General features: G+C 42.7%; 1 protein-coding gene and 2 long non-coding RNA genes across 4 annotated transcripts; 1 reads left to right on the plus strand and 2 right to left on the minus strand.

Moving 5' to 3' along the window:
- Positions 1–703: 703 nt before the first annotated feature.
- On the plus strand, positions 704–10100 carry FAM111B (FAM111 trypsin like peptidase B). Of its 2 annotated transcripts, XM_058689080.1 has the most exons (3): positions 704–1055; positions 2253–2419; positions 7831–10100. In XM_058689080.1, exons 2-3 carry the CDS (start codon positions 2339–2341, stop codon positions 9946–9948), a joined length of 2199 nt encoding a protein of 732 aa, XP_058545063.1. In that variant the 5' UTR covers positions 704–1055; positions 2253–2338; the 3' UTR covers positions 9949–10100. The 2 variants fall into 2 exon arrangements, with proteins under 2 accessions (XP_058545063.1, XP_058545064.1); XM_058689081.1 differs by lacking the exons at positions 704–1055; positions 2253–2419 and adding an exon at positions 2900–4420 and having other exon boundaries at positions 8207–10100.
- LOC131487903 (uncharacterized) lies at positions 8141–21336 on the minus strand. The gene is made up of 2 exons (XR_009250004.1): positions 20573–21336; positions 8141–8317 (listed from the first exon to the last, which is right to left on the minus strand). It is a non-coding gene; the product is annotated as an uncharacterized LOC131487903 (long non-coding RNA).
- Positions 21337–23197: 1861 nt separating this feature from the next.
- LOC131487902 (uncharacterized) lies at positions 23198–26274 on the minus strand. The gene is made up of 2 exons (XR_009250003.1): positions 26039–26274; positions 23198–25528 (listed from the first exon to the last, which is right to left on the minus strand). It is a non-coding gene; the product is annotated as an uncharacterized LOC131487902 (long non-coding RNA).
- Between the last annotated feature and the right edge of the window lie 93 nt (positions 26275–26367).

Here is a 26367-nt window from a genome sequence, read left to right on the forward strand (position 1 = left end):
CAAATAAGTCTACTACCAAACACCACCCCGCTGGGAATAGGGGCTGAACTAAAGTGTACATCCATCTCCAGGCGCAGAGCGGGAAATGCCTACAGGCCCCTGGGACCCCGCTGGGCGGATTTCCCTCTAAGAGGGATGAAATCGGGCTCTTCGGAACCGCGAGTCACAGGGGAGGGGACTGGGGGAGAGGGTTCGATCTCTGGGCTTCTTGGTTTGGTCTGAGTGTGTGCATTAGTCTCTCGGCGAGGTTGGCTCATTTGCTGGGGGCGCCAAGTCCCGCTAGACCGGAAGCAGGAGCGCCGCTGCCCGGTTTGGGCCCTTTCGTCCGCTGGAAGCCGGTGCGGCGCCCGCCCGGACGCCCGCGGGTGTTGGCGGGGCCTCTGCCCGATCCCGGCCAGCTCTGCAGCGGCCGCCGCGTCGCGCCCGGGATGCTCCTCGCGCCGTCGCCGCCGCCGCCCACCTGGCAGGAAGGCCGTTCGTCCCGCTGCTCCCGACGCTGGGCGCGCAGCTCCAGCCCCGCGAGAGCGCCAACCTCCGGCTCCTCCCACTCCCGCGCTGGCTCAAGACACTCCCCCCCCCACCCCCCCACGACGGCCGCGGCGCCGAGGCTCTAGGGAGGGAGGGCGGGAGGAGACTGCGCAGTGGGTCCCGGAACAAGATGCTGACCGTCGGCCAGGGTGGGGAGTACATGCCTGGGAGGGACTGAGCCGCATCACCAGCTCCGGGATGGCGCGCACGCGGGCACATTCGGAGAATCGCGCCTTGGGACTCGCCAGCCCTCCCGACTGGGTCAAAGCCCAGCCTTTCCCGCCCGCCCGCTGGGTGGCCGGACTCGGCCAATCGGTTCCCGAAGTGAATGAGTTACTGGCCAATGAATGAGCACAGCCAGCCTCCGCCCCCTAGCCTCCTGCTGGCTGGGCGCCGAGCGCGGGAGGGCGGACTTGCACTTCCCGGAGGGAAGAGGTCCGGAAGAGAGGCCGCTGAGCCCAGTGCTTTGTAGCTCTTGCGAATCCCAGACAGCGGTACCTGCACCGTTGGACAGATTCTTCGCATCCGTGAGTAGCGCTCTGGTCCTGAGTCGGACGTGGAGCCCTTAGGGGGTGGTTGTCAAGGGCACTAGGCAGAAGGACCTTGATCCGGAGCCAAAGAGGTTTTGAGGGTGGGGGGATAGGCAGCCTCCCATTGTGGGAACCCACTTTCCGTCCCCCAGCTTCAGAGGTCAAGAGTTTTACTCCTGGAAAGACACACTGAGATCAGCTAGGAAGCTGCTTCCGCCACCGAGTGTTGTGCGGGGGTGTTGGGGGGGGGGGGGCGGTGTTAAAGCGCAGATTCTGTAACTGCAGTCCAGAGGTACTGAATCCTGATCTTTGAGGGTGGGATGTGGTATCTTCCTTTTTAACAAGCCCAGAGTGGGTAATTCACAGGAACAATAAAAGTTTGGTTTACACCAGATTCCTTAATTTACAAACGAGGAAACCGAGATCCCCAGGAGGGGTGTAGGGAGAGGGTTTGACGTTTTGGGGTGGTTCTTTCCTGGCCTTACCTGGTTTCTTCCATTGCTGCTCTGATCAGTTCTCACCCGAATGCCTGAGGGGAACCCTCTTCCTGTATCCAGAGTTCTGTCTGTGTGGGTCTTTCCCTTCTGTGTCCTGTGAACGTGAACACGTGCCAACTTCCTCTCTCTCTCTCCCTCATATCAGGGATTACACCTGGCTCTGCCTTTTGCAGCGTCCCCTGCACCCTGGCCTGAGATCTCTCAAGCAGTCAGCCGCAGTAATCCTAGGGTGTACTGTATTTGTCAATGTCCTCAGTTACAGGAGGTCAGAATTATTCCATCTTTTCCCTTTAGGTGATTCTTCCCCTGGCTTCTGAAAGCTTCATCAGCACGTATGCACTGACTGATATTTGGCTGAAATGTCAAGGGGTACCCACTGCAGATCTCGGATTCTCTGGGTAGCTGTCGCTCTCTCCTCTCTAGTACTCTGCCCCACAAACTCCAGCCACATAGGCCTCCCATGACCCTGAGTTTGTCTTCTCAACTCAAGGGAAACTGCCAAGCTCCATTGTGTGTCCCTTCCCTGAGAGATGGTCTGGAAACACCCCCCAGGTGGAAAGCTAGACGGCCATAGGGATTACCTCATTTGGTTTCTCTCTCTGAAGGATGGGAAATCACTGTTCCGCACTGCCTGGTGCCCAGTGTTTGAAAGTTGTTTCACATACTGTATTCTTTTTTTTTTTTTTTTTTTTTTAAGTCATTGTAAGTGGGAAGGTAAATCCAGTCCTTGTTTCTGTAACTTGGCTGGAAGCGGAAGTGAGTCATATTTTCTGTGAACGCATCATGAATTCCATGAAGCCTGAAGAGAACCAGTCATCCAGTGCTACAGAAAATGGCCAGAGTCCCAGACCTGAAGTTTCAAAGGTGTGTCCACTTTTTAACAACTCTTTGCTAGAGCAGCATACCTAACCTTAGCATGCTATCAGGATTCTGGAAGGGGATACGCTCATAGAGGATGGCAGTTATAAACCCTTCTTCCGTGTTGTGAAAAATATATTTGGAGAGATCACACATATAAGTGTTTGTGTAAAGCCAAATGATAGTGTATGAATCAACAATGCAAAGTGTGCCGTTTTAGACAACAGGATCACTGACAAACAGTGTAGACACTTGATATCAGAAGGACAGACAGGCAAAAAACAAGAAATACAGTTCATGCTTACTGAGAAATTAGTGTGTACCTGGAATTATTTTTGTCACTTCCTATGGATTATCTCATTTGACATTTAATAAAACAATACATGGTGTTATCATCCCTATTTTACTTTTTAAAGATTTATTTATTTTTGAGAGAGAGAGAGAGAGAGAGAAAGAGAGAGAGAGAATGCGCGGGGGAAGTCCAGAGAGAGAGGAAGATAGAGGATCCAAAGTGGGCTCCACGCTGGCAGCAGTGAGCCCAATGAAGGGCTCAAACCCACAAATCCTTGAGATCATGACCTGAGCCAAAGTAAGATTCAGCTGACTGAGCCACCCAGGCACCCCTCTCATCCCTATTTTAAAAATGAAGAAACTGAAACCCAACTTTCTTAAAGTTGCAAAAATAACGTTAGGGCAAGGATTTGAATCCGGGGGTTCAGACTTCACAGCCAGCTTTTGACCAACACAAAGTATGCAAATCGTTAATACCAAATCAAGATATAAACAAGTGCTTTTGGAGTGCGGAGAGAAGAGTGCTTAATTCACACTCAAGAAATTAAGGCAGGATCATATGAGACTTGCTCTCAGTGAATAGAATTTCACCAGGTAAGTGTATCCCGTGTGAGGGAAGAGTGTGAGTAAAGTCATATACACATAAAAACATATTTGGGAGCAGTATAGATTTGATCATATGTAAGAATTCGAGAATGTCAGCTAATAGTGCTGGAGAGGTATTTTGGTAGAAGATTATAGTAGGCTTTATTTCCATTAGAACTTTTATTTTCTCAAAAAGAATCCTCTACTTGTGAAATAATAAAATGGTTTCATTGGATTAAAATTAAATAAAATTTAAAATTAATTTCCTTTGTTCACTAGCCACATTTCAAGGGCCCAGTAGCCATATGTGGGTAATGGCTGCCGTACTAGACAAGCAGATATAGAACATTTTCATCATTGCAGAAAGTTCCATTGGACAGTGCTGCTCTAGATTAGGGACCTCTGTGGCCTTGCTGTTCCAGGTGTGGTCCACACACAGCAGCAACAGCATTGCTATCTCCTGAGACCTCTCTGTGATCTGCATTTTCACAAGACCCCCCGGGTGATTCTTAGGCACGTTAAAATTTGAGAAATACTGATCTGAGATACCCTGAAGATTCGGTACGGTGAAATCTCGTTATTAGCATTATTTGCTAATATTTACTTTGCTTGTACAGTATCGTTTCAAAAGAGGAAATGTTTAGCCCTGGGAGAAAATAAAACGGATTCATTGGTTCATCTGTCTGGCAAGTGCAGAGTTCAGCAGAGCTTTAATGCAGCAGTACACCTGGCTTCAAGGACTCCTTTGTTTCCAATCTCTGGGCTCTGCTCTTTGTTGTTGGCCACTGTCTGGCCTTCTGCATAGTGACGACAGAACTCCAGTAAGTTCAGAGTGCATACCTGCATTGGTTACCATTCAAATAATGAGTCCATCCTGGTACCCTGAGAAGACTTCCTTTTGCATCTAACCCTTCCACGCTACATAGCTCAGCCATTCCTGCACAAAACCGTGTGATTGAGGAGGCACTTCCGGCAAGCGAGGCCTGTCCCTGAGCTGGCGCACATTCACTTTTGTACACATGTATGGCTGCGACAAAACGGGAGAGAGGTGCAGTGGCTTTCTGGAAAAGAGCTGGGGTATCTTCCTCTTCTTTGAACCCCATGCTAAAGTATTTGGGTTTCATTCTGTAAGTGAAGGAGAAGTTATATACAGGCTTTATCCTTGTATCTTTAAGCAGATTTAATTTAAACTCTAAGCTAAATATTCACGTTAAAGGGCTACACTGTTCACTATGGTAGCCACTAGCCGCATGTGGCTATCTAAATTTACATTCAACTTATCTAAAGTTAAATAATGAAGAAAGTGAAGAATTCCGACCCTTGCTCACACTAAGCATACTTCCCCTGAGGCTGCCGTATCCGGAAGGATAGATGTTGGAGATCTCCATCTGAACAGCACTAGTCTAAGGCATCCACTTCTACAACAAAACTACAATGTAAAGTTTCCAAACTATTTGGAGGGAAAGTGAAAGGCAGAGGGGAAAAAATCTAAAAGAAGACAAGAGAGAAGCAGAATATAAGTAAATCTGGGAAAAGCTGGAAAAGGAGAAAATAACTAAAAAGATAACAAACGAATAAAAAAAGATTGGTTATCTTACTGGTTGTGTGAAAGACTTTAACTTTTATCACTACTTTCAACCTATTTATTATATATGCAGTAAAATTAAATCTTTTCCACATATAGTTCTCTGGCCTATGACAGTTACCTGTGGTCTTGTAATCATGACCAGAATCAAGATGCAACAGAGTTCCATCAGCTTAAATAATTCCCTTGTGCTCTGCCTTGTCTGACACTCACCTTGACCCCCTGGTGATCAACAATGTGTTCTCCAAGTGTTGCCTTTTCCAGAATGTCATGTAAATAGAGAGGGGCCAAGATGGCAGAGCAGCATGGAAGCTCTTTGCTTCTCTAGTTCTTGAATGCAGCTAGATCAACACCAAACCATCTTACACACCTAGAAAAGTGATCTGAGGATGAACACAACAATCTGCACAACTTGAACTGCAGAACTCGGCAGGTATGCAGCGTGGAGAGGTGAACTGTGGGAGAGAGAAGCCACGGAGGGTAGGAAGCTGTTTTGCAGTGAGAGGATGGAGTTGAGGGGCAGTATGAAAAAAGCACTCCCCCCAAAAGCAGCTGGAGAGAAAGAATGGAAACACGCATAAGGGACTTAACAAGAAAGGGAGAAAGAAGAAAAAGGATAGGGTTTAAATACCATTAAGACTCTATAAACAGAGGAGTGCAGAGCTGAAAGAATCGTGTAAATAGAATCATATGCTGAATCAAACCTTTTGGGTCTGGCTTCTTTCACATATAACATGGCATTTGAGATTCGTCCAGGTGGTTAGATGTATCAGTAGCTTTTTCTTATTGCTGGGTAGTATTCCACAGTACGAATATATGAGAGTTTATCCATTCACCCATTGAAGGATGTTTGGGTTTTTTCCCCAGTTTTGGCTTTTTTTTATATATATATTTATTTTGAGAGAGAGAACAGGAGAGAGGGAGAGAGAAAATCCCAAATAGGCTGCACACTTTCAGCACAGAGCCAGACATTGGGCTCGAATTCACTAGCGGTGAGATCATGACCCAAGCCGAAACCAAGAGCCAGAGATGATCAACCAGCTGAGCCACCCATTTGTGTCTTGTATAAGTAAAGCTGCCTTGAGGATTTGTATACAAGTTTTTGTATGAATATCATTTTTATTGCTTTTGAGTTCTTGCCTATAGGCAGAATTGCCAAGTTATAGGGTAAGTCTATGTTTAGCTTTATAGGAAATTGCCAAAATATTTTCAAAATGGCTCTATCATTTTGTATCCTCACCACCAATGTATGAGTCCCAGCTGCTTCACATTCTTGCCAACATACAGTATTGAAAGTTTTCCTGATTTTACTCATTCGAATAAGTGTGTAACAGAGAAGTATGTAATGGTCTCACCTTGTAGTATAAATGCATTTCACTAATGACTAATGATATTGCATATCTTTTCATGTTCTATATAGCATTTATGTATCTTCTTCAGTGAGGTGTCTGTTAAAATCTTTGGCCTGTTTTTATATTGGTCTTTCTGATTTTTTGTTGTTGAGTTTTGGGAGTGTTTTATATATTTTGGAAATGAGCCCTTTGTCAGATTGCTTTTCTTGTAATCTTTGTGGATAATTTATCTCGGTTTGTGGCTTATCTTTTTATTTGCTGAATACTATCTTTTGGCGGGGGGCAGTTATTGACTTTAAAGAAGTGCATTTTAACATTTTTTTCTTTTTTGGATTATGCTTTTGGTTGTATCATCAGAGAACTCTTTCCAAACCTAAGATCACAAAAATTTTCTTGTGAGTTTTCATCAAGAACCCTTACAGTTTTAGGTTTGTCTGTGGCCCACTTTGCACTAATTTTGTGTGTATGGTGAAGTATGTGGATCATAAAATAGTAATAGGAAACAGTGGCTAATTACTTAGTTCATTTGTTTGTTCATTTTGTATATGGCATCTGGCACAGTTTGTTGAAACATCTACCCTTTCTCCACTGAATTGCCTTTATACCTTTGTTAAAAATTGAGCAAAACTTGATTGGATCTGTCTTCCAGATTCACTGTTCTTTTTTTTTTTTCTAATGTTTATTTTTTTTAATTTTTTGATGTTTATTTCTTTTTGAGAGAGACAGAGACAGAACATGAGTGGGGGAGGGGTAGAGAGAGAGGGAGACAGAATCCAAAGCAGGCTCCAGGCTCTGAGCTGTCAGCACAGAGCCTGACTCAGGGCTCGAACTCACAGATCTAAGTACAACTCTACTAGTAAATAAGTAATGTAAATTTACAAAAGCAGTCAAATTAAATGGCATTTCATCTATCAGTTGGAAGACATTTAAAATAACAGTACTGAAATCCTCTGAAGGAGCCAACCATACGGTTGGTCTCTGGGCATCAAGGGGAAAAGGAGCAGCATGAGTTGACACAATTTTTCTGGAAAGCAGCTGGGCACCATATATGTTGTGAAGTACATTTATAACCTTAGTGTCTGTATTTCTACAGCTGGGAATCTGGCCTAAGGAAATATCCAGATGTTCAGCCAAAATGTTTTACGTATAGAAATGTTTGTCCTATAAAAATTTGAGACAATCTAAGTATCCAGCTACAGAAGAATGAATTAGAAATTATTGTACAGTGAACTATACCCTGTGGCCCCCAAAATTGTGTTCCAAAGGTTGTTTGATGGCATGTAATGTCATTAAATTTAAATGTTTAATGACATGTCAGCCAATGGCAGATTGCTTGGCGAAGAATAAACTCATGCAGCTTAGCACAACTTCAGAAACCTAAGGTTTGTATCTGCACGTAAAGTAAAAGAAATGACTAAAACAAAATGTAGAATGGTTATCTCTGGTGATGGAATAATGATGGGTAATTTTTCTCCACTATTCATTATCCAGTATATTACTCAATTTTTATTCAGAATAGCTACTAGTTTTATAATTAGACAAACATGAAATATTATTATTAAAGGAGATTCTCATTATGTTTTTAATCTTTCCTTTTTTCTAAGGATATGGCCATCAAGCAGACCTGCCCTAGAAGACTTGCTGTTCATCTTCTACCTGACATAAACGAGTGTGGCGGGACCAGTAAGCTTAAAAGTGAAGTCAAGCATGAAGCATCTGTGGAAATCCAGAACCCAGACTGGGACACCCATAAAAAATGTTATTTTACTTTTACTTTTAATGAAAACTCGAGGAAATCTGACCGTAGTATGTTTAAAGCACATGGTAAACCTGATGAGAGTATCTACTCAGCTCTGAGAGCTAATGACAATTTCAGTGAAAGGATGGAGAATCATTTGAATAAGCACATTCTTGTTTTTGAAGAAAAAACAATAGAAGGATATATAAATTTAGGAATGCCTCTCAAGTGCCTACCTACAGGGTCCCACTTCAAAATAAAATTTAGTCAAAGAAAGGGTAACCAGGAAGGTGATCAGATCTTGCGCCAGTGTGAAAATCCATACATGGAATGCGTTCTTTTTCACATTGTTGCTGTTGGGAAGAGGATAAAGAAGATTCTTAAGATCAAGGAACTTCATGAAAGAGGAACTACACTTTGTATCTATGCCCTAAAGGGTGAGACTATCAAAGAAGCTCTAAGCAAGGATGGCCGATTTCGGTCTGACCTGGATGAATTTAAATGGAAAATAATAGAAGATCATAAGATAATTCATGGAAAACGTTCCCTGGTGGATTATGTGTCTGGAAAAACCTTAGAAATGGACATTTTTAAGAAAAACGTTGCCAGGAAAGGTACCCATAAGAAAATTAAACAGGAGAATGAAAATACCACTGAAGAAATCTGTCCCTGGGATCTGATACAGTCTGAGATCAGGGAACACGAACCAGAGGAAGATGGGGAGACTGAAGATGCAGAATACAACAGAGAAAACATTCTCCCAGCTCAGAATCTAGGGCATGATATTGAAAGTAAAAAACAACGGACAGTTTCCAGAATTAGTAATTATTACAATAATAGTTTCAACAGAAAATATAGGAGAAACAACTCACAGGTTAGGCAAAGGCCCCATCCAGGTATGGAACATGTTAATCAATATATCCAAAGGACGGCAACTAACCTCTGGCTGAAGAATTTCCAAAGGTTGGACAAAGTGATAATGGATCAGTATCCAAATTTTAATGAAGAGACTCTCTGGATGAGAAAGTATTTTCAGGATGAACAGAAGAAAACCAAACTGCTACCATTTCAACAATTCAACATTTATAAAAAGTACTTTGGAAAAGTGACCGAAAATTCTACTTCAGTTGCAATCTGTGAAGATCTTATTCATCTTAGTAAGTCAGTTGGGTTCATGAAATGGGACAATAATGGAAACACAGGCAACGCTACTTGCTTTGTCTTCAATCATGGTTATGTTTTCACCTGTCGACATGTAATACATCTTATGGTGGGAGAAGGCACAGATCCAAGTTTGTGGCCAGATATAATAAGCAAATGTGCAAAGGTAACTTTTGCTTATAAAAAGTTCTGTCCTATGGATGTTGATTGGTTTTCCATTGAGCCGTGGTTTGAAGTGTCTGATGGAACTCTAGATTATGCCATTTTAAAGTTAAGAAAAAACGTAAATGGATTTCCTCCAGGCCTGTTTGGACAGATTTCCTCTCAACCATCTAGTGGTTTGATTTATTTAATTGGTCACCCAGAAGGCCAGGTCAAGAAAATAGATGGCTGTGCTGTGATTCCTCTAAATCAGCGGTTAGAGAGGTACCCAGAGCATCATCAAGATGGGGTGGTAGGTCCCCATGCTGCCACTTATAATGCTTTCTCTATGTTTACCCAACGAAGTTTCCTATCAGAGGTTTGGAGCACAGATACACTTAGCTATGATACTTGTTTTTCCAGCGGGTCCTCTGGCTCCCCGGTGTTTAATGCATCTGGCAAGTTGGTTGCTATGCATACCATTGGGCATTTTTATAAACGTGGAGATACAGTATATGCCCTTATTGAATTTGGCTATTCTATGGAGTCAATTCTTTGTGATGTTAAACAGAAAAATGAGAGTTTATATAAATTATTAAATGAAGAGAAAAACGAGAACCATGATGAAGACCAAGATAACAAGTCATTTCAAGATCATCAGGTTGAACCCATGGAATATTAGGAAAAAGATGTTTTCAAGAAAATATGCTAATAATTTAGAGTATTCAGGGCTGTTTCCATAAACTATAATGAATATTCTTTTTTTAATTAGAAAATGATGTGGATGTTCAAAAAAATATTAACAGTTCAAATAAATTCTGATTTTTTTGGTCATTGGCTTTTTTCTTATTTGAAACAATCTCAAACCTCACTTAAAATACTTAGCTCTGTTCTATACATACAACAAATTTGGTATTTGCCATTCTAAGTACATCGGATGATACATCTATCCCATCTTCCTAACTGGTGAGGTGACCCCTGTTCTCTGAATAACAAAATAATGGGGAAATACACTTTTAGAGTGAACAAAATAAGATGTTCCTCTAAAACTCAAAATTCTTTGGTTGTTGGGGCCCCTGGGTGGCTCAGTTGTTAAGCGTCTGACTCTTGATTTCAGCTCAGGTCATGATCTCATGGTTCATGGGATCAAGCCATGCATCGAGCTCTGCACTGACAGTGGAGAGCCTGCCTGGGATTCTCTCTCTCTCTCTCTCTCTCTCTCTCTCTCTCTCTCTCTCTCTCTCTCTCCCTCCCCCTCTCAAAGTAAATAAATAAACATTTTTAAAAAATTATTTGGTTATCTTAATTTTTCCCTTTTGGGCCCCTGTAACATCAGCCCTTATTGCAAATGACAAAAGAAAAGTCCAACTTTTCTGTTCTTTCCACTAGTTCTGCCCTTCTGTGGAAGATAGAAGCATGACTTAGTCCCTATCCCCACCCTCTTATATCCAGAGTCTCGAAAGCTAAAGGCTACGTATCTCTGTCTAGTTTGCAACTAAGAATCTGGGTATAAATCAGATGCCTCAAAATAGATTCACTTGCCTGTTATTTGGAAGATAGAAATAAGGTGGAGACCATCTTTCTTCTGCTCCTGGAAAATGCTTAAACACTGAGAATAAATTGAGGGTTGATAGGGGTGGGGGGGAGGGGAAAGTGGGTGATGGGCATTGAGGAGGGCACCTGTTGGGATGAGCACTGGGTGTTGTATGGAAACCAATTTGACAATAAATTTCATATTAAAAAATAAAATAGTAAACTTTGGTAAAATTTTTAAAAAATAATTGGATGCCTAAGAATAAATAAAACAAAAAAAAAGGAAAAGAAAAATGAGTGTCTAGAGTCACATCTAGTCCTTAGCTTCATGTGGATGGAGAGGTGACTGCAAGCAGTAGCAGCCAAAATCTGCATTGCAGGGCCTAGTCATTTGCTTTGATAATGTCAACAGGCATTTGTAACAGCTTCCTCATCCAGCTTCCTGATTCCTGGTCTGCAGCTGAACAGGTGTGTTTGGTTTTTTTTTTTCATTTTAAAAATGTCTAAATTCACCCAATATATGTATGTATGTATGTTTATTATTTTTTAAATATATAAAAATATAAATATTGTCAAGTTGGCTAACACAGTGTATGCAGTGTGCTCTTGGCTTTGGAAGTAGATTCCCATAACTCATCGCTTACATACAACACCCAGTGCTCATCCCAACAAGTGCCCTCCTCAATGCCCATCACCCATTTTCCCCTTCCCCCCACCTCCCCCATCAACCCTCTGTTCTCTGTATTTAAGAGTCTCTTGTGGTTTGCCTCTGAGAGGGTGTGTTCTTGAACTCAATTGCAATATTGGCCCTTTGAATCCCTCCCATTGCTTTTATCATCCTAAAGATGTTCTGGCACTTAATCCCCTCCATTGAATCTCTTTTACCTGCATGGAATACCCTCCTTACCAACTAGCAGTTGATCGGATTGATCAAATATGTGATCATCTCTCAGTTGTGCAAAAGCCATAAATCTCACCCAGAGAAATTGTTGGTTCAGAAACTCTAGACATGTATGTCTATTAGGAACAACTGCTAAATTCCAAAAATAAAGTAGCAGCGTGAATGAGGGGAAGTTATTTCTTCCTCATGTAATATCTAAGTGTACAGCCCTCTGTGGTTGTGGGAGTTCAGGGTGTCATGGTATTAGGTTTTCTCAGTCAGGTCCAAGGTGGCTACTAAACTTCTAGCCCATGCATGTACACCACAGGCAGGGGCAAGAGAAAAATGTGCAAAAGAGGTGTACATCTCTTCTTAACACCATCTAAGGGGTGTCTGAGTGGCTCAGTTGGTTGAATGTCTGACTCTTGGTTTTGGCTCAAGTCATGATCTCAGGGTCATGGGATCAAGCCCCAAGTCAGGCACCACACTCAGCATGGAACCTGCTTGGGATTCTCTCTCACCTTCTCTCTCTCCGCCCCTCCCCTGTTCACATGGCTTCTCTTTCAATTTTTCTCTCTCTCTCTCCCTTTCTCCCTCTCTCAAAATAAATAAATAGACATTTTAAAAAGAACCCCATCTAGAAACTGCATATATCACAGTTGCTGGTACCCATTGTCTACAACTTGGTCACGTAGCTCACTTAACTGAAAATCAGGCTGTGAATGTAGTGTTTATTTTGGATGACCAGATGCCCAGCCTAAATTCTATTACTTTGGAAAAAAGGGAAAATGGATATTGGATGAACTAGTCATTTCAACCACAGTCCCACTCATATAGCCTCTATATTGTCCAAATACACTCTAGTTTCCACGCACGAAGCATACTTAACCCACTCCCCAAGACAGTCCAGAATTCTGGGTGTTGTGCGTGTGTCTTTATCACATTTGGATGTAGCTTTCATGGCCCAGAGATGTGTCTGCCTGTTCCTTTCACCCTACTTACACACCCAATACACCCTATGGAGTATGGCCAGAATCCAACCACTTAAACTCGTATTCAGAAGAGGCAATGGAAGATACAACAGTCATTGTTCCATAGCAGTGATCAAATTCTGTTGTGCAGGAAGTGCCAGGATGCCCAGCTCCGCAGGGAGCACAATCGTGGGTTAGCCCACTGCAGCTGTCCGTCACTCACTGCTCATGGCAGTTGGAAATGCTTTGACCATTATCCTTCAAAACCTCAGATTTTGACCTTCAGGGTGTTCTTTTCTGTCCATTGTTTTCTATGGCCATTTCCCTTCTGTAAGTTAGGATTTATGTTTAGTGAAATACATCCTGGGGCGCCTGGGTGGCGCAGTCGGTTAAGCGTCCGACTTCAGCCAGGTCACGATCTCGCGGTCCGTGAGTTCGAGCCCCGCGTCAGGCTCTGGGCTGATGGCTCCGAGCCTGGAGCCTGTTTCCGATTCTGTGTCTCCCTCTCTCTCTGCCCCTCCCCCGTTCATGCTCTGTCTCTCTCTGTCCAAAAATAAATAAAAAACGTTGAAAAAAAAAAATTAAAAAAAAAAGAAATACATCCTTTTTGGTATACAGGTCTATGTATTCTGACAAACACACATACCAGAGTAACTACTACCACAATCAAAAAAAGGGAAGCAACACTTTTTATAAAATATACAGTGCAGTCAGCATGCTTACAGAAATTTAATGATAATTTTAGTCAGTGTATAGCTTTCCCTAACTTCTTAACTTGCTGTCCTTTCAGAGAAGCAATCTGAAGCATCCTCCAGGGCGAGATGATATACTTGCTATTAATGTTTTTTTATTTTACATCTCGAACATTCAGATCAGAATCCAAACAAAGGCTATACATTGTGTTTGGTTGTAGGAGCCTCTTCAGTCCCTTTTAATGTGTAAATTCCCCCTTTATCTTTTCCCTGGCATGTATTTATTGAAGAAAGTGGATCCTAATTGTCCGGCAGAGAATTCTACATTCTGTTCTTTGCGATTCTATCTTGGCAGTGTCATTGAATATGGACCCCTGTATGTCCTATAAATGGGTGGTTAGATCTAAAGACTTGATTATTCTCAGTTTAGGCTTTTTCCAAGAAGACTTCCTAGGTGGTGCCTTGGGATGTCTGGCCTTCCAGGTGCATTTACTGTGGGCTAAATATCTGAGCCTTGTTTTCATTAATGTCATGAAATTTAGGGTAAAACTCACTGGCTTCCTAAAATGGAGTGTTGTTGAATGAGAATCTCTAGAGAGTTCACCACTTCAAAGAACTAAGCCAAAATAATTTCCTATCTTCTTTTATTAAGAACCTTTAAACTCCACTCCCACAAATATTCCCTGGGTTTTGATGTCAAGGTCTAGAACTTCAGAAAGTTCTCTTTGCATGAAACTTCTTTCCCACACATTCTGGAAATCGCCCGTCAGATCATCACAGTAAGTTTAAATTTTTTTTTTTAACGTTTATTTATTTTTGAGACAGAGAGAGACAAAGCATGAACAGGGGAGGGGCAGAGAGAGGGAGACACAGAATCTGAAGCAGGCTCCAGGCTCTGAGCTGTCAGCACAGAGCCCGATGCGGGGCTCGAACTCATGGACCGCGAGATCATGACCTGGGCCAAAGTCGGCCACTTAACCGACTGAGCCACCCAGGCGCCCCCATCACAGTAAGTTTAAATCTGGTGTGAAGGTTAGCGTCATGTGTCAATGTGGCCCAGCTCCAGGGTGACCAGATACTTGGTCAAACATTATTTTAGGTGTTTCTGTGAGGGTGTTTTTGGATGAGATTAACATTTAAGTTGGTAGACTAAATACTGCAGTTTGCTCTCCCTAATGTGGGTGGGCCTCATGTAGTCAGTTGAAAGCCCAAAGAGAACAAAAAGATTTACTTTGGGAGGCCTCAGGTAACAAAGTATGCTTCCTGTATGACTGTCTTTGAACTGGGACATTGACTCTGTCCTGCCTTCATACTTGAACTGAAACATTGGCTCTTTCTGGGGTCTCGAGCCTGCTGGGTCCTCAGACTTTCAGACTCCAACTAGAACTTCACCATCAGCTCTTCTGGGGCTCCAGCTTACTGACTCACCCTGCAGATCTAGGGACTTTCCAGCACCCCTAATCACATGAAGCCATTACCTACAACAAGTTAAATTATATTGTCTTATGTATATTTATGGGTATTGTTTTAAAAGAACCCTAATACATAGGATGTCAGGACCACTACAGCGAGGCATTGTGCATGAGGGAAATGTTTTATCTTTCTCCTACCAGAAGACAAAAGAGAAGCAGCAAAGAGAATACGTCATTCGAGTTTAGGGGTTGATACTTTCCATGTCTTAGAAGCCTCCCAAATAGCATAACTCCAATTCTAAGAAACTTACCGTTTGTAAATAAATGTCTTAAATTTCACAAACAGGACAGGAAAATTTGTGAATGCAATTGCCATTGAAACTTAGTAACATTAAGAAAATCAATCTCAGAGTTCTGTAATGATGGGATGGGTATTTCAGACCAAACCTTCCCTCCCATCCCACACCCCCACACACACACAAAGGCACACTGAACAACCAGAAAATCTAGATGAAAAACAGGAAACACCTGTGTGAAGGTATCAAAATGCTACCAAAGCAGCTAGGAAGTACAGGGCCAGTATCCCAGCGAGGAGGGAAGCCCAAAGGGGTCAGCTCTGTAAGTAGTGCTGCTTTTACCTCATAGGCACCTGCCAATTCTGGAGGAGATGAGAGGCTGAGTGGCTGACCAGACATTTGAAGAGAATCATGAAGCTGACGAAGCACAAGAGTTAGAGCTGAAGGCCTATCAAGTAGTAGGGGTTACAGAAATGGACCCACAAACGTATGGCCAACTAATCTTTGACAAAGCAGGAAAGAATATCTGATGGAATAAAGACAGTCTCTTCAGCAAGTGGTGCTGGGAAAACTGGAAAGTGACATGCAGAAGAATGAACCTAGACCACTTTCTTACACCAGACAAAAAAAATAATCTCAAAATGGATGAAAGACCTAAACATAAGACAGGAAGCTATCAAAATCCTTGAGGAGAAAGCAGGCAAAAACCTCTTTGACCTTGGCCCCAGCAACTTCTTACTCAACACGTCTCCAGAGGCAAGGGAAACAAAAGCAAAAATGAACTACAGGGACCTCATCAAAATAAAAACTCCTGCACAATGAAGGAAACAATCGGCAAAACTGAAAGGCAACTGACAGAATGGGAGAAGATGTTTGCAAATGACATATCAGATAAAGGGTTAGTATCCAAAATCTATAAAGGACGTATCAAATTCAACACCCAAAAAACAAATCATCCAGTGAAGAAATGGGCAAAAGACATGAATAGACACTTCTCCAAAGAAGACATCCAGATGGCCAACTGACACATGAAAAAATGCTCCACATCTCTCATCCTCAGGTCAATACAAATCAAAACCACCATGAGATACCACCTTACACCTGTCAGAATGGCTAACATTAACAACTCAGGCAACAACAGATGTTGGCAAGGATGAAAAGAAAGAGGACCTCTTTTGCACTGCTGGTGGGAATGCAAGCTAGTGCAGCCACTCTGGAAAACAGTATGGAGGTTCCTCAAAAAACCAAAAATAGAACTACCCTGTAACCCAGCAATTGCACTACTAGGTTTTTATCCAAGGGATACAAGTGTGCTGTTTTGAAGGGACACATCCACCCCCATGTTTATAGCAGCACTATCGACAATAGCCAAAGTATGGAAAGAGCCCAAATGTCCATCGATGGATGAATGGATGAAGAAGATGTGGGATATATATACAATGGAGTATTACTTGGCAATCAAAAAGAATGAAATCTTGCCATTTGTAACTACATGGATGGAACTAGAGGGTATTATGCTAAGTGAAATTAGTCAGAGAAAGCCAAAGATCATATGACTTCACTCATATGAAGACTTTAAGAGACAAAACAGATGAACATAAGGGAAGGGAAACTGAAAGAATATAAAAACAGGGAGGGGGACAAAACAGAAGAGACTCATAAATATGGAGAACAAACAGAGGGTTACCGGAGGGGTTGTGGGAGGGGGATGGGGTAAGGAATCTATTCCTGAAATCATTGTTGCACTATATGCTAATTTGGATGTAAATTTAAAAAAATTAAATTTAATTTTAAAAAGTAGTAGGAGTTCTAGTAAACACAGGATTTTGAATGCAAACAAAGCGTTGCAGCCATAAATAATTTTGTCCAGGAAATACCTCAGCTTTCACAGGGACACAAGGCAGTTTGAAATCACCTCAACCCAAATTAGGTTAAGGTGTTCTGGGATTGCTAGTGACACCAGCCCAGCCACCTCCCAGAATGAACTGTAAAGTCCTTTCCTATCCTCCTTGAACCTCATATGTCTTCTACAAGACAAAATTTGTGACATCAAAATGAAATCGTAGACTTTTAAAAACAAGGTAAGAGACTCATATTGGTGAGATAGATTAAGAGAAATGGCGGAGATGTAGCCGGAATGAGAAGGATGTGGCTGTATCGTATCCAATAGTAACATGAGAAATGTATACTGCATTATGATTATTTAGTTATATGCCAACTGAAGGGACAAGGTGCTTATTCGAGAGACAGAACTTCTTTCTTGATTGCTACCCGAATAATGGGGAAGTAAGTTCTACTGTCAGCATTTGACTCTCACTTCCCTACCAGACCACGGGGACTAACATTTCCTGTTTATTTACCGAAACTAGAAGATGGAGTCCTGCAACAAGAGGTGAGGTATCACCATGACCAAAAAGACAACTTTAGACACGTTCACAAAGCTGTGGGCCCTCTTGTCAGATCCTGGGAGCCCAGGACTCCTCCTGCTTCACCACACACCAGCTGTTGTGACTAAATGTCCCCTGAAATGTCTTCATGGCAGCTCCTAACTGGGGGAATGTAGGCCCTTAGCCCGAAGGGGAAGCCTGCCCCTGTCAGTGCCAATCCTGAGAGCCTAAACACAGGCCACTGCTTGAGCTTGCCTGCCACTCCATCTCTGCTCCGTCCCTCTGAACCAAATATGGGTCCAACCAGATGCCCAGCAAGTGGTGGTTCCAAGTGCTTATAGTAAACATGCATTTTCCACCAATATTTTCCTTAAAGCTCATCACTGGGATGTGCAAGAGTCAGACGCACAGACCCTGGGATTTTGCCACAACAAGCATCTCTGAATGTGGGATCTACAGCTCAAATGTGACCGCCTCTGTGCTACCATCCCCGAAGCCTCCGGTGACACCACACCTCCTCCTCGTTTCTGTATTTATAGCACATGAGTTGTTAACTCTTCTCTTACCTGTCTTTCACCTACTAGATTGCAGCTCATTTGGTGATTAGGACAATGTTACATTACTCTTTGTATCCACAGTGCTGAACACTATTTTTTGGCACACACATAAAGCTCCAGTTCCTCCAAAAAGAGTGAATACATTTTTTAAAAAGATGAGTTTAGATTTATGTTTCTTTGACACAGGTCAATGAGAGATGAGTGAAGACTGTCCCATAGAGGGTACTCATGGAACTTCTACCCAACAGATATTTGTCCTGGAACCACACAAATCAGTTAACAATGAGGCTCCAAGGGTCCCACTCATCCAGCATTTCTGACTTTGCTGCTTGGTCCTCACCGGCTTCACCCAACCTTGCAAAGGGCAGCCAAGAAGAGAAAATCAGAGGCTGGTCCACACCTCCATGGGGAGGTGACTGGTGGATCTACCCCCATAGAACGGTTGGCTTTGGCCTGGATTTCTTTTGTTCTTGTTTATCGTGAAGGTCAGGTATACAATTAAAGTGGAACTAAAAAAAAAACAAAGAAAACAAACAAACAAAACCCAACCAACCACTCAAGAGGAAATCTGATTAGTGCTACTGTGGTCAGTCTTATCATGTTGTCCAACCACTTTCCTAGTTGCCGGCAAAGGAGGTGAGGACAGGTACATAAATTAATTGTTTACCAGGAAACAGAAAGCCGCTGCAATGTGACAATGTGAATTACAGAGTGTTTTTGTTGTTGTTGCTGCTGCTATAAAAAGGCTAGGGAAGAAACCTCAGGTTGAGGAATTAAACTTCCTAATATGTTATATATCGCTTAACCCAAGAAAAATATATAACGTAAATATATTTTAAAAATCTTTTTAAAAAAAAATTTTTAATGTTTATTTTTGAGAGAGGGAGAGAGACAGTGTGAGCAGGGGAGGGGCAGAGAGAGAGAGAGAGAGACAGAATCCGAAGCAGGCTCCAGGCCCTGAGCTGTCAGCAAAGAGCCCCACGCGGGGCTCGAACCCACAAACCACCAGATCATGACCTGAGCCAAAGTCCCACTCTTAACCGACTGAGCCACCCAGGTGCCCCTATAATGTAAAATATAGTTTTAAATCCGGCCTGCTTTCTCCTTTTTTTCAGGGCCAGAAATACCTGGCAGCTAATTTAATTAAAACAGACTCCTTAGCCCTGCGCCAAGAATCCCTTTACATGTTTGCAATACATCCAGGGTATCATGAGTGATGGAGAAACCGGCACTTGTTTCCCAGCAAGGTGAAGACGTCAACAGTAAACTAAAGACGCGGCGAGGCAGCCCCAACAGGCCAAGCAGACTTCAGTTCTGGCACCGTTAGGCCAACAGAGGGATCTAGGAGGAGCACGTGAGAGGACATCCAGCTCCCCAGCTTCGCAACTGTCCGCTAACCTCCCCGGCTAGTCCAGCATTCTGCGAAGGACAAGCAGCTTCCGAAAAACCTCAAGCACTGCCCCAGGGAACTGAGGGTTTGGAAAACCGCCTCCGTATTGTGCTGCCATTGGGCAGGAGGGATGTCAATTATCGTCCCGGCTCCACCCACTTCGCACCGGCTCCACCCACTTCCTCTTTCCCGCAGGCTCCTGCTCTGGCGCCACCTGCAGGCGGCGCCCGGGACTCCGCTCGCGGTGAGGTAACGCCCTTGCTGGACTGGGTGCTTAAGGACTTCGCTTGCTCTGCAGGTACTGTCCAGGGAAGGGGGCTGCCGGCACCGATCTCAGGCCCCGGAGCGCCGAGTCTAAGAGCACCGCGGGAGCCGCGAGAGGGTCCTGGAGGAACAGGTGGGGGCGGCGGGACGCGGGGAGAGCCCGGCGGGAAAGAGCTGGCGTGGGGAAGTGGAGTCACGGAGACCCATCTAACAATGGAAAGGAAGCAAATCCTAGAGCCTAAAGTCTTGGAACCAGCTTTCTCCTCCTCAAAATGAGGTGATAAAAATTGTGCCCATTTCTCAGAGGTGTTGTGATGATTTAACATTTGTAAAGTGCGTAGAACACTTTGCCAGGCCCAGAGTGTGCGATGTTTGTTAATTAACAATCGGCTTTAAAGATCATCTAAGCCAGAGTCTCTCACCAGGGTGATTTTGTAAAGAGGCAGCTGACTGAGTCCACTCGCTCCGGATCTGATGAACCATAACATATTGGGCTGGCTCCAAGAATCTGCATTTTTAAAAGACTGCCCCAAATATTTCTTCTAGACACTAAAGTTGGGGGATCACTCATCTGGGCCAACCTCTTTGACTTGCAAACGAATGAACTGAGAAGTGCCCAGAGTCTCTGCAGAGCCCTAAAAGGCTGTAAGGCCCTAAGACTAAAATCCTACCATACAGCCCTCTTTCCGTCCAACTGGTTACGCGGCCCCTAGCAAATTTACTGTTTCTAAGCTGTGAAATGGGGGCAAAGTCACACCCACTGCCAAAAAGGGGGATGTGCGCCAAGACCCAGGTGCGCCAAGCACAACCCTAACGGGTGACAAGTGATAAATGAACGTGAGAGTTCCACCCTACCCCACCCGATTTTATGAGGTACAAAGGACGGTCCCAGCCAGGATGCCCCAAGGATGGGCGTTTCCTTACCACCTTCCCCAGTACCTCCTCCTGTGACTGGCACGTCCAAGACGCGCTGTTGGGGCTCAGTCCAGCCCAGCCAGGTCGGGAGCTGCTGGTACGGCAGGAGAGACCCGCACCGGGTCTCTACACCGCTCCGTAGGAGGAGGGGCAGAAGCCACTCCAGCCCGCGCGTCCCTGCGCGTCGCCGCGCCAGGACTGTGCCGCGCGCGGCGCCGATATCCCTCTTCCTGGAGAGAGGAAGAACCCAGTGTGCAGGTAGCCTCCTCCTGGTGTCTCTGCCATCGGGCGGTGCAGGCACCCTCCTAAAAGTCTAAGCAGAGGCTCCTGACGAGAGTGTTACCTCCTGGTCTTGGGCGGATCCGGAGTTTCTGTGATCTGGCTCTGACTTTAGGAATCCCGGTCGCTCAACACTTAGGACCTCAAGATGAAATGAATATCACTTCGTCCTGCTGGTGGAAGAGTAATTTGGTACATCCTTTCTGTATGGTAATTTGGCAGTATTCCCCCAAACGGAGAAATCATGTGCAACTTTTGACCTAGTGCACACGGCCTTCTAGACAGGCATACAGCAAACAGTAACATGATGACAATAAAAGAAGTAACAAAGACAGCGACTATCGTTTACGGAGCATTTGTGCCTGGTGTGTTTGGACAGCCATTACATGCGCTGCCTCGCTGAAACCTGGCCACTTCACGAGGCAGTACTAGCAGGATGGCAGAAACCAAAGAAAGACCCAGTGACACCCAAGGCCAAGCTCAGCAAGTTTTGGTTCTGCACACGTTCTGCTGTCTAAAGCAAATCAGGTGGCTAAGCCTGACATTAATGAGATGGGAGGGACTGCAAAGTCACAGGGCGAAAGGTGTGTATACAGGGAAGGGCGAAGATTTGACAACAATTTCTCACACCCCGCACATCTGGTTCTTCCAGTTCTCCAAGGACTTTTCAAAATAGTTAGAATAGAATTAGGGCTCCCCTAATTCCCAGAAAATCAGAATAAATATTTTACAAGGCAAAATTACATAAAGCTTTACAAAACTTTAAACAGCAAACACGTATAGTGTGTCCTGGAAAAGTACCGTGCTTAGAACTATATTGTATTGAACTGCTCTTAGGGCACCTGGGTGGCTCAGTTCATTAAGTGGCCAGCCGACTCTTACTTTTGGCTCAGGTCATGATCTCATGGGTTTGTGGGTTTGTGAGTTTGAGCCCCGTGTTAGGCTCTGCACTGATAGCAAGAAGCCTGTTTGGGATTCTCTCCTCTCTCTCCGCTGCCCCTCCCTCTCTCTCAAAATTAAATAAACATAAAAAATAAATAAACTGCTCGGAGTCCATGAATGTGAGCAATGTATTCGTTCAACTCTGTATCCCTAACAGCCAGTACAATATCTGGAAGCAGGAAATCTACATTTAAAATTTTTTTTTTTTTTACTTTTAGATTTATATCCGAATTAACTAGCATATATGGTGCAACAATGATTTCAGGAGTAGATTCCTTAGTGCCCCTTACCCATTTAGCCCATCCCCCCTCCCACAACCCCTCCAGCAACCCTCAGCTTGTTCTCCATATTTATGAGTCTCTTCTGTTCTGTCCCCCTCCCTGTTTTTATATTCTTTTTGTTGCCCTTCCCTTATGTTCATCTGTTTTGTCTCTTAAAGTCCTCATATGAGTGAAGTCATATGATTTTTGTCTTTCTCTGACTAATTTCGCTTAGCATAATACCCTCCGGTTCCATCCACATATTTGCAAATGGCAAGATTTCATTCTTCTTGATTGCTGAGTAATACTCCATTGTATATGTATCCCACATCTTCTTTATCCATTCATCCATCGATGGGCATTTGAGCTCTTTCCATACTTTGGCTATTGTTGATAGTGTTGCTATAAACATGGGGGTGGATGTGTCCCTTCGAAACAGCACACCTGTATCCTGTGGATAAATGCCTAGTAGTGCAATTGCTGGGTCATAGGGTAGTTCTATTTTTAGTTTTTTGAGGAACCTCCATACTGTTTTCCAGGGTGGCTGCACCAGCTTGCATTCCCATCTACATGTGTTTTAAATGAATGAAACCATGTTGGAAATTCTATTACGTGTGTACCTTTTCCTTCTTCCCAATTTGAGGGCAGGACTCTTCTCAACATTTCACCCTTTATAGAATCCAGAATTGGGTCTTATAACTTGTAACTGGAAATTTATTGTTGAAGAAAGGCTTGCATAAATGAAAAAATACGCAGGAAGAGGTGAGCTGCTGTGCCCTTGGCCTTTAATTACTAAAGGCAACCATAGTTCAACAGGAAGAGTTTAGCCTTAGTTTCAAATCCTTACAAGAATGTTTCTGGGCAAATACTTGCTAAACATTTGATTTGTGAATCCAGGAAGATGACCACATCTTCCGTACATGGTTATTGAGCATATTAATTGAAACAAGCAAATGCATGTGTCAGGCAGAGAGTAGGAGCTCAGACCAGTCGCCCAGCAGATTTTGTTTGCCTGTACACCCTCTTGACTCCTTCCATGGGCAGACATAAGTGTAGCCCATCAGCCAAAGCAAACAGCCTGGCTGACCTTTGCCAAGGAATCCCACACCCCTCTCTCAGTTTACAAATTACTACAAAAGTAATTACAACAAAATTGTATACACCACCAACAATTTATTTTTAACTTGATCACATATCTTGGATTATTGAAACAGGTATTTATTTACAGTGCCTTCAATAATAAAGAATGAGTTAGGGCAACAAACAAAAAAACTTGTATCAACTAGGACGAACCTGGAATTTTTGTTTATTTACTTTTTTGGTTTTTGTTTGTGTTTTGTGGAGCAGCCAAGGCTTTTAAAATAAATCCTGAAGGAAAAATGGAAAACAAGGCATCTTCATGTATGATATAATCTTTTCCTACAAGAAGACCTTGCAAAAAAAAATTAATAACCAAAACTGCAGATGAAGTTATACTTTTACAGGTTTTATGTAATACCTTAATAGGAACATTATCTAATTAAGATTTTCTAGTAAGGATTCAAGAGTTGCTGTAAACATTCTCCAAACAGACCAGTTATTACAGCATAATGATACCCATGCATATTATTGTTGTATCTATTCATATCTGTTTCCCATAATAAAATTAGAATATATGAGTTATTTATTAAAATTAATGTTTTTAGGGGCGCCTGGGTGGCTCAGTCAGTTACGCGGCCGACTTCAGCTCAGGTCATGATCTCACGGTCCGTGAGTTCGAGCCCCATGTCGGGCTCTGTGCTGACAGCTCAGGGCCTGGAGCCTGTTTCAGATTCTGTGTCTCCCTCTCTCTGTTCCCCTGTTCATGCTCTGTCTCTCTCTGTCTCAAAAATAAATAAACGTTAAAAAAATTTAAAAAAATAAATAAAATTAATGTTTATAGACCCCAGTACCATACAAACCTATGAAAAGCCACAATAGAGTTATTTTTACATGTTTCCAAAAAGTCAGAGTAGTATAAGCTTTGAATATAATAACAGGGTTAATTTCTGTAGCAGAATAAACACACCCAGGAATTAACCATAAAAATGATGCTGTGTTAAGTCCATTTGCTCTTAACTATCTAGCCGCATAAAAGAAAGAGGCAAGAAATAAAATGGTGTTTATGTTTATGGAAGAAAACTCATTGCATTCTGTTACCTTTATAGTTGACCTCACATGTAAAAATTAATTCCTTCCCATCAAGGAGAAAGGTCCTTCCCCCACCCCCAAACTATGTACTGACTACAAGTTAATTATGGAAGAAAAAACTCTTTGGGGCTAGTGATGGGAAAGAGTTGTCCTCTGTACCTATAATCTAGGAATTAAGAAATAGCCTGTTTGATTAAGCACTGACAAGGAATACAGCTATTTTTCTTTTTTTTTTTTTCTTCTTTTTTTTTTAGTTTTCTGGTAATTATAAGAACTCTGGTCTTTAGCAGACAAAAGAAAAAAAAGAGGACGCTTTCATAAATAAGTTTAATGGTCAAATAGCTTTTTAAAACTTTTTTTGGTTTCTAATCTTGACAATGTGAATTTTATTTGGTTTAGTGCTCACTCGCTCTATTTTGTAACTTTGAAAGTACAACTTCATTTTTTTCTGAAATTGGAAGAAAAAAATACAGTAACCAAAAGATGTAGGGGTTATGAAGGGGAAAAAATGTAACAGTAATCTTTCATCCAAAAAATGTTTATTTTCCTATTACCTTAAGGCAAAATATATTTTATTGCAAATATATCTAAGGTTTAGGAAATATTTGTTATTTTATGCCCTTTCCCCAAGAAGCCAACACATAACTTCCCAAGCCAGAAATGTTTTAAAAATACTGTTAAAACTATACAAAATAATAGAAATATTTAAGAAAAAAGTGATAGATATCTTGCCACATAGTAGGTATAGTTTCACAGATATTGCACAGATAGGAACATATTTTATATTTCAACTTTTCATTATCTTCTTGTGCACTAATATTTCATAGAAACAAAATGTTGAATTCTTAACATCCATGTTTTAGAAAGTGTTGTTAAGCCTGTTGCCTACTAAGTCACTACTTTGTTTCAACACTGAAATGTACAAAAGGCAAAAAATGGAAGGAGGGAAGGAAAGAGAAAAAGACACAGAAAATGATTCACATCTACATAAATACATTCTCAGTGGACTGTCTAGATTTTTCTGTCGTTATAGGTTTTCTTACTCAATAGTATCTGCACATACAGTGGCTTCAATAATACCAAAAAAGACAACATCACTCTTCTTCATAGTTCAGATCCCTTTCTTAGTTTCCAGACAATATCTGAAAAGCCCATCAAATGCTAACCGGTCAGCTGGAATAATGGACCAGGAGGTTGCTGGTCAATGTTGGTAAGTCACCAGGATAGCTCTCCAAAACCGGATAGATCCGGCTGGGCAATTTCAACTCCGTATTTTTATCACCTCTTGTCACTGAAGTTTTTACCTTTTCAGAATCTACAATGAATTAAAAAAAAAAAAAAAAAAAAGGACCGGCCAAAGTTAATTCTTTGATGATCACTGCATGCATTACTCTCAGGAGCATAGAAACTTGTAATGATTCAGAGAAGATATTTAGTGGTGAAACTTTCGTACAATCTGGGTTTTCTGTTTCTTTTTGGCTTTTAAAAAGCTACTCCAACCAAACCCTAGAGAACCCACAGAAGAGGAAGCAGTAACTGAAGCTACATTGGGTGCACTGTATGCACATTAAATCCAGTTCCCCCAAATTATCACATATATTGTTGTTACTAACACACTTGTCAACCCTATCCTTCTGCACACATCATCTATTCCTCTGTCAATTGCAGAAAAGTTGTCACGGTTGTAACCGTGGTTCATTTTCAAATACAGCACGGAATACGTGCACATCTGTTCTTGATGGTAGATCCGTAAACAGCAGGCTGTCTACAAGCCCTACCCTACTGAAGCTGTCAGCTCTGAGATTCATATTCCCAAAGTCCATACCGTTTTCTGCATCAAGATTGTAAACTCCTGCATATATAGATGGATGGACGTTTGGAGAATTGATTTACAACAAAGTCGTTCACTCCAACTCCATTCGCAGCTTCTTCCTGACTGTCATAGTCTTGGGACCTGTCCCCTCTGCTGGGAATGCCAGAGCCGCCCAAGTCCCCCGCCTCTTCACCCACCAGCAGCTCGTCCAGCGCGCTGGAGCTTGTGACAAGCTGCAGAACCCTGGCTAGTGCCTCCGCCTCCACCCCCAACAGGATATGCAGGAGGGGACAGTTGTGCATCCGGAAGCCGCGTTTCCACCCACCCACTTCCACTGTGGG

Source organism: Neofelis nebulosa, chromosome 10, assembly GCF_028018385.1.
Source record: "Neofelis nebulosa isolate mNeoNeb1 chromosome 10, mNeoNeb1.pri, whole genome shotgun sequence".
Classification (NCBI taxonomy): Eukaryota; Metazoa; Chordata; class Mammalia; order Carnivora; family Felidae; genus Neofelis; species Neofelis nebulosa.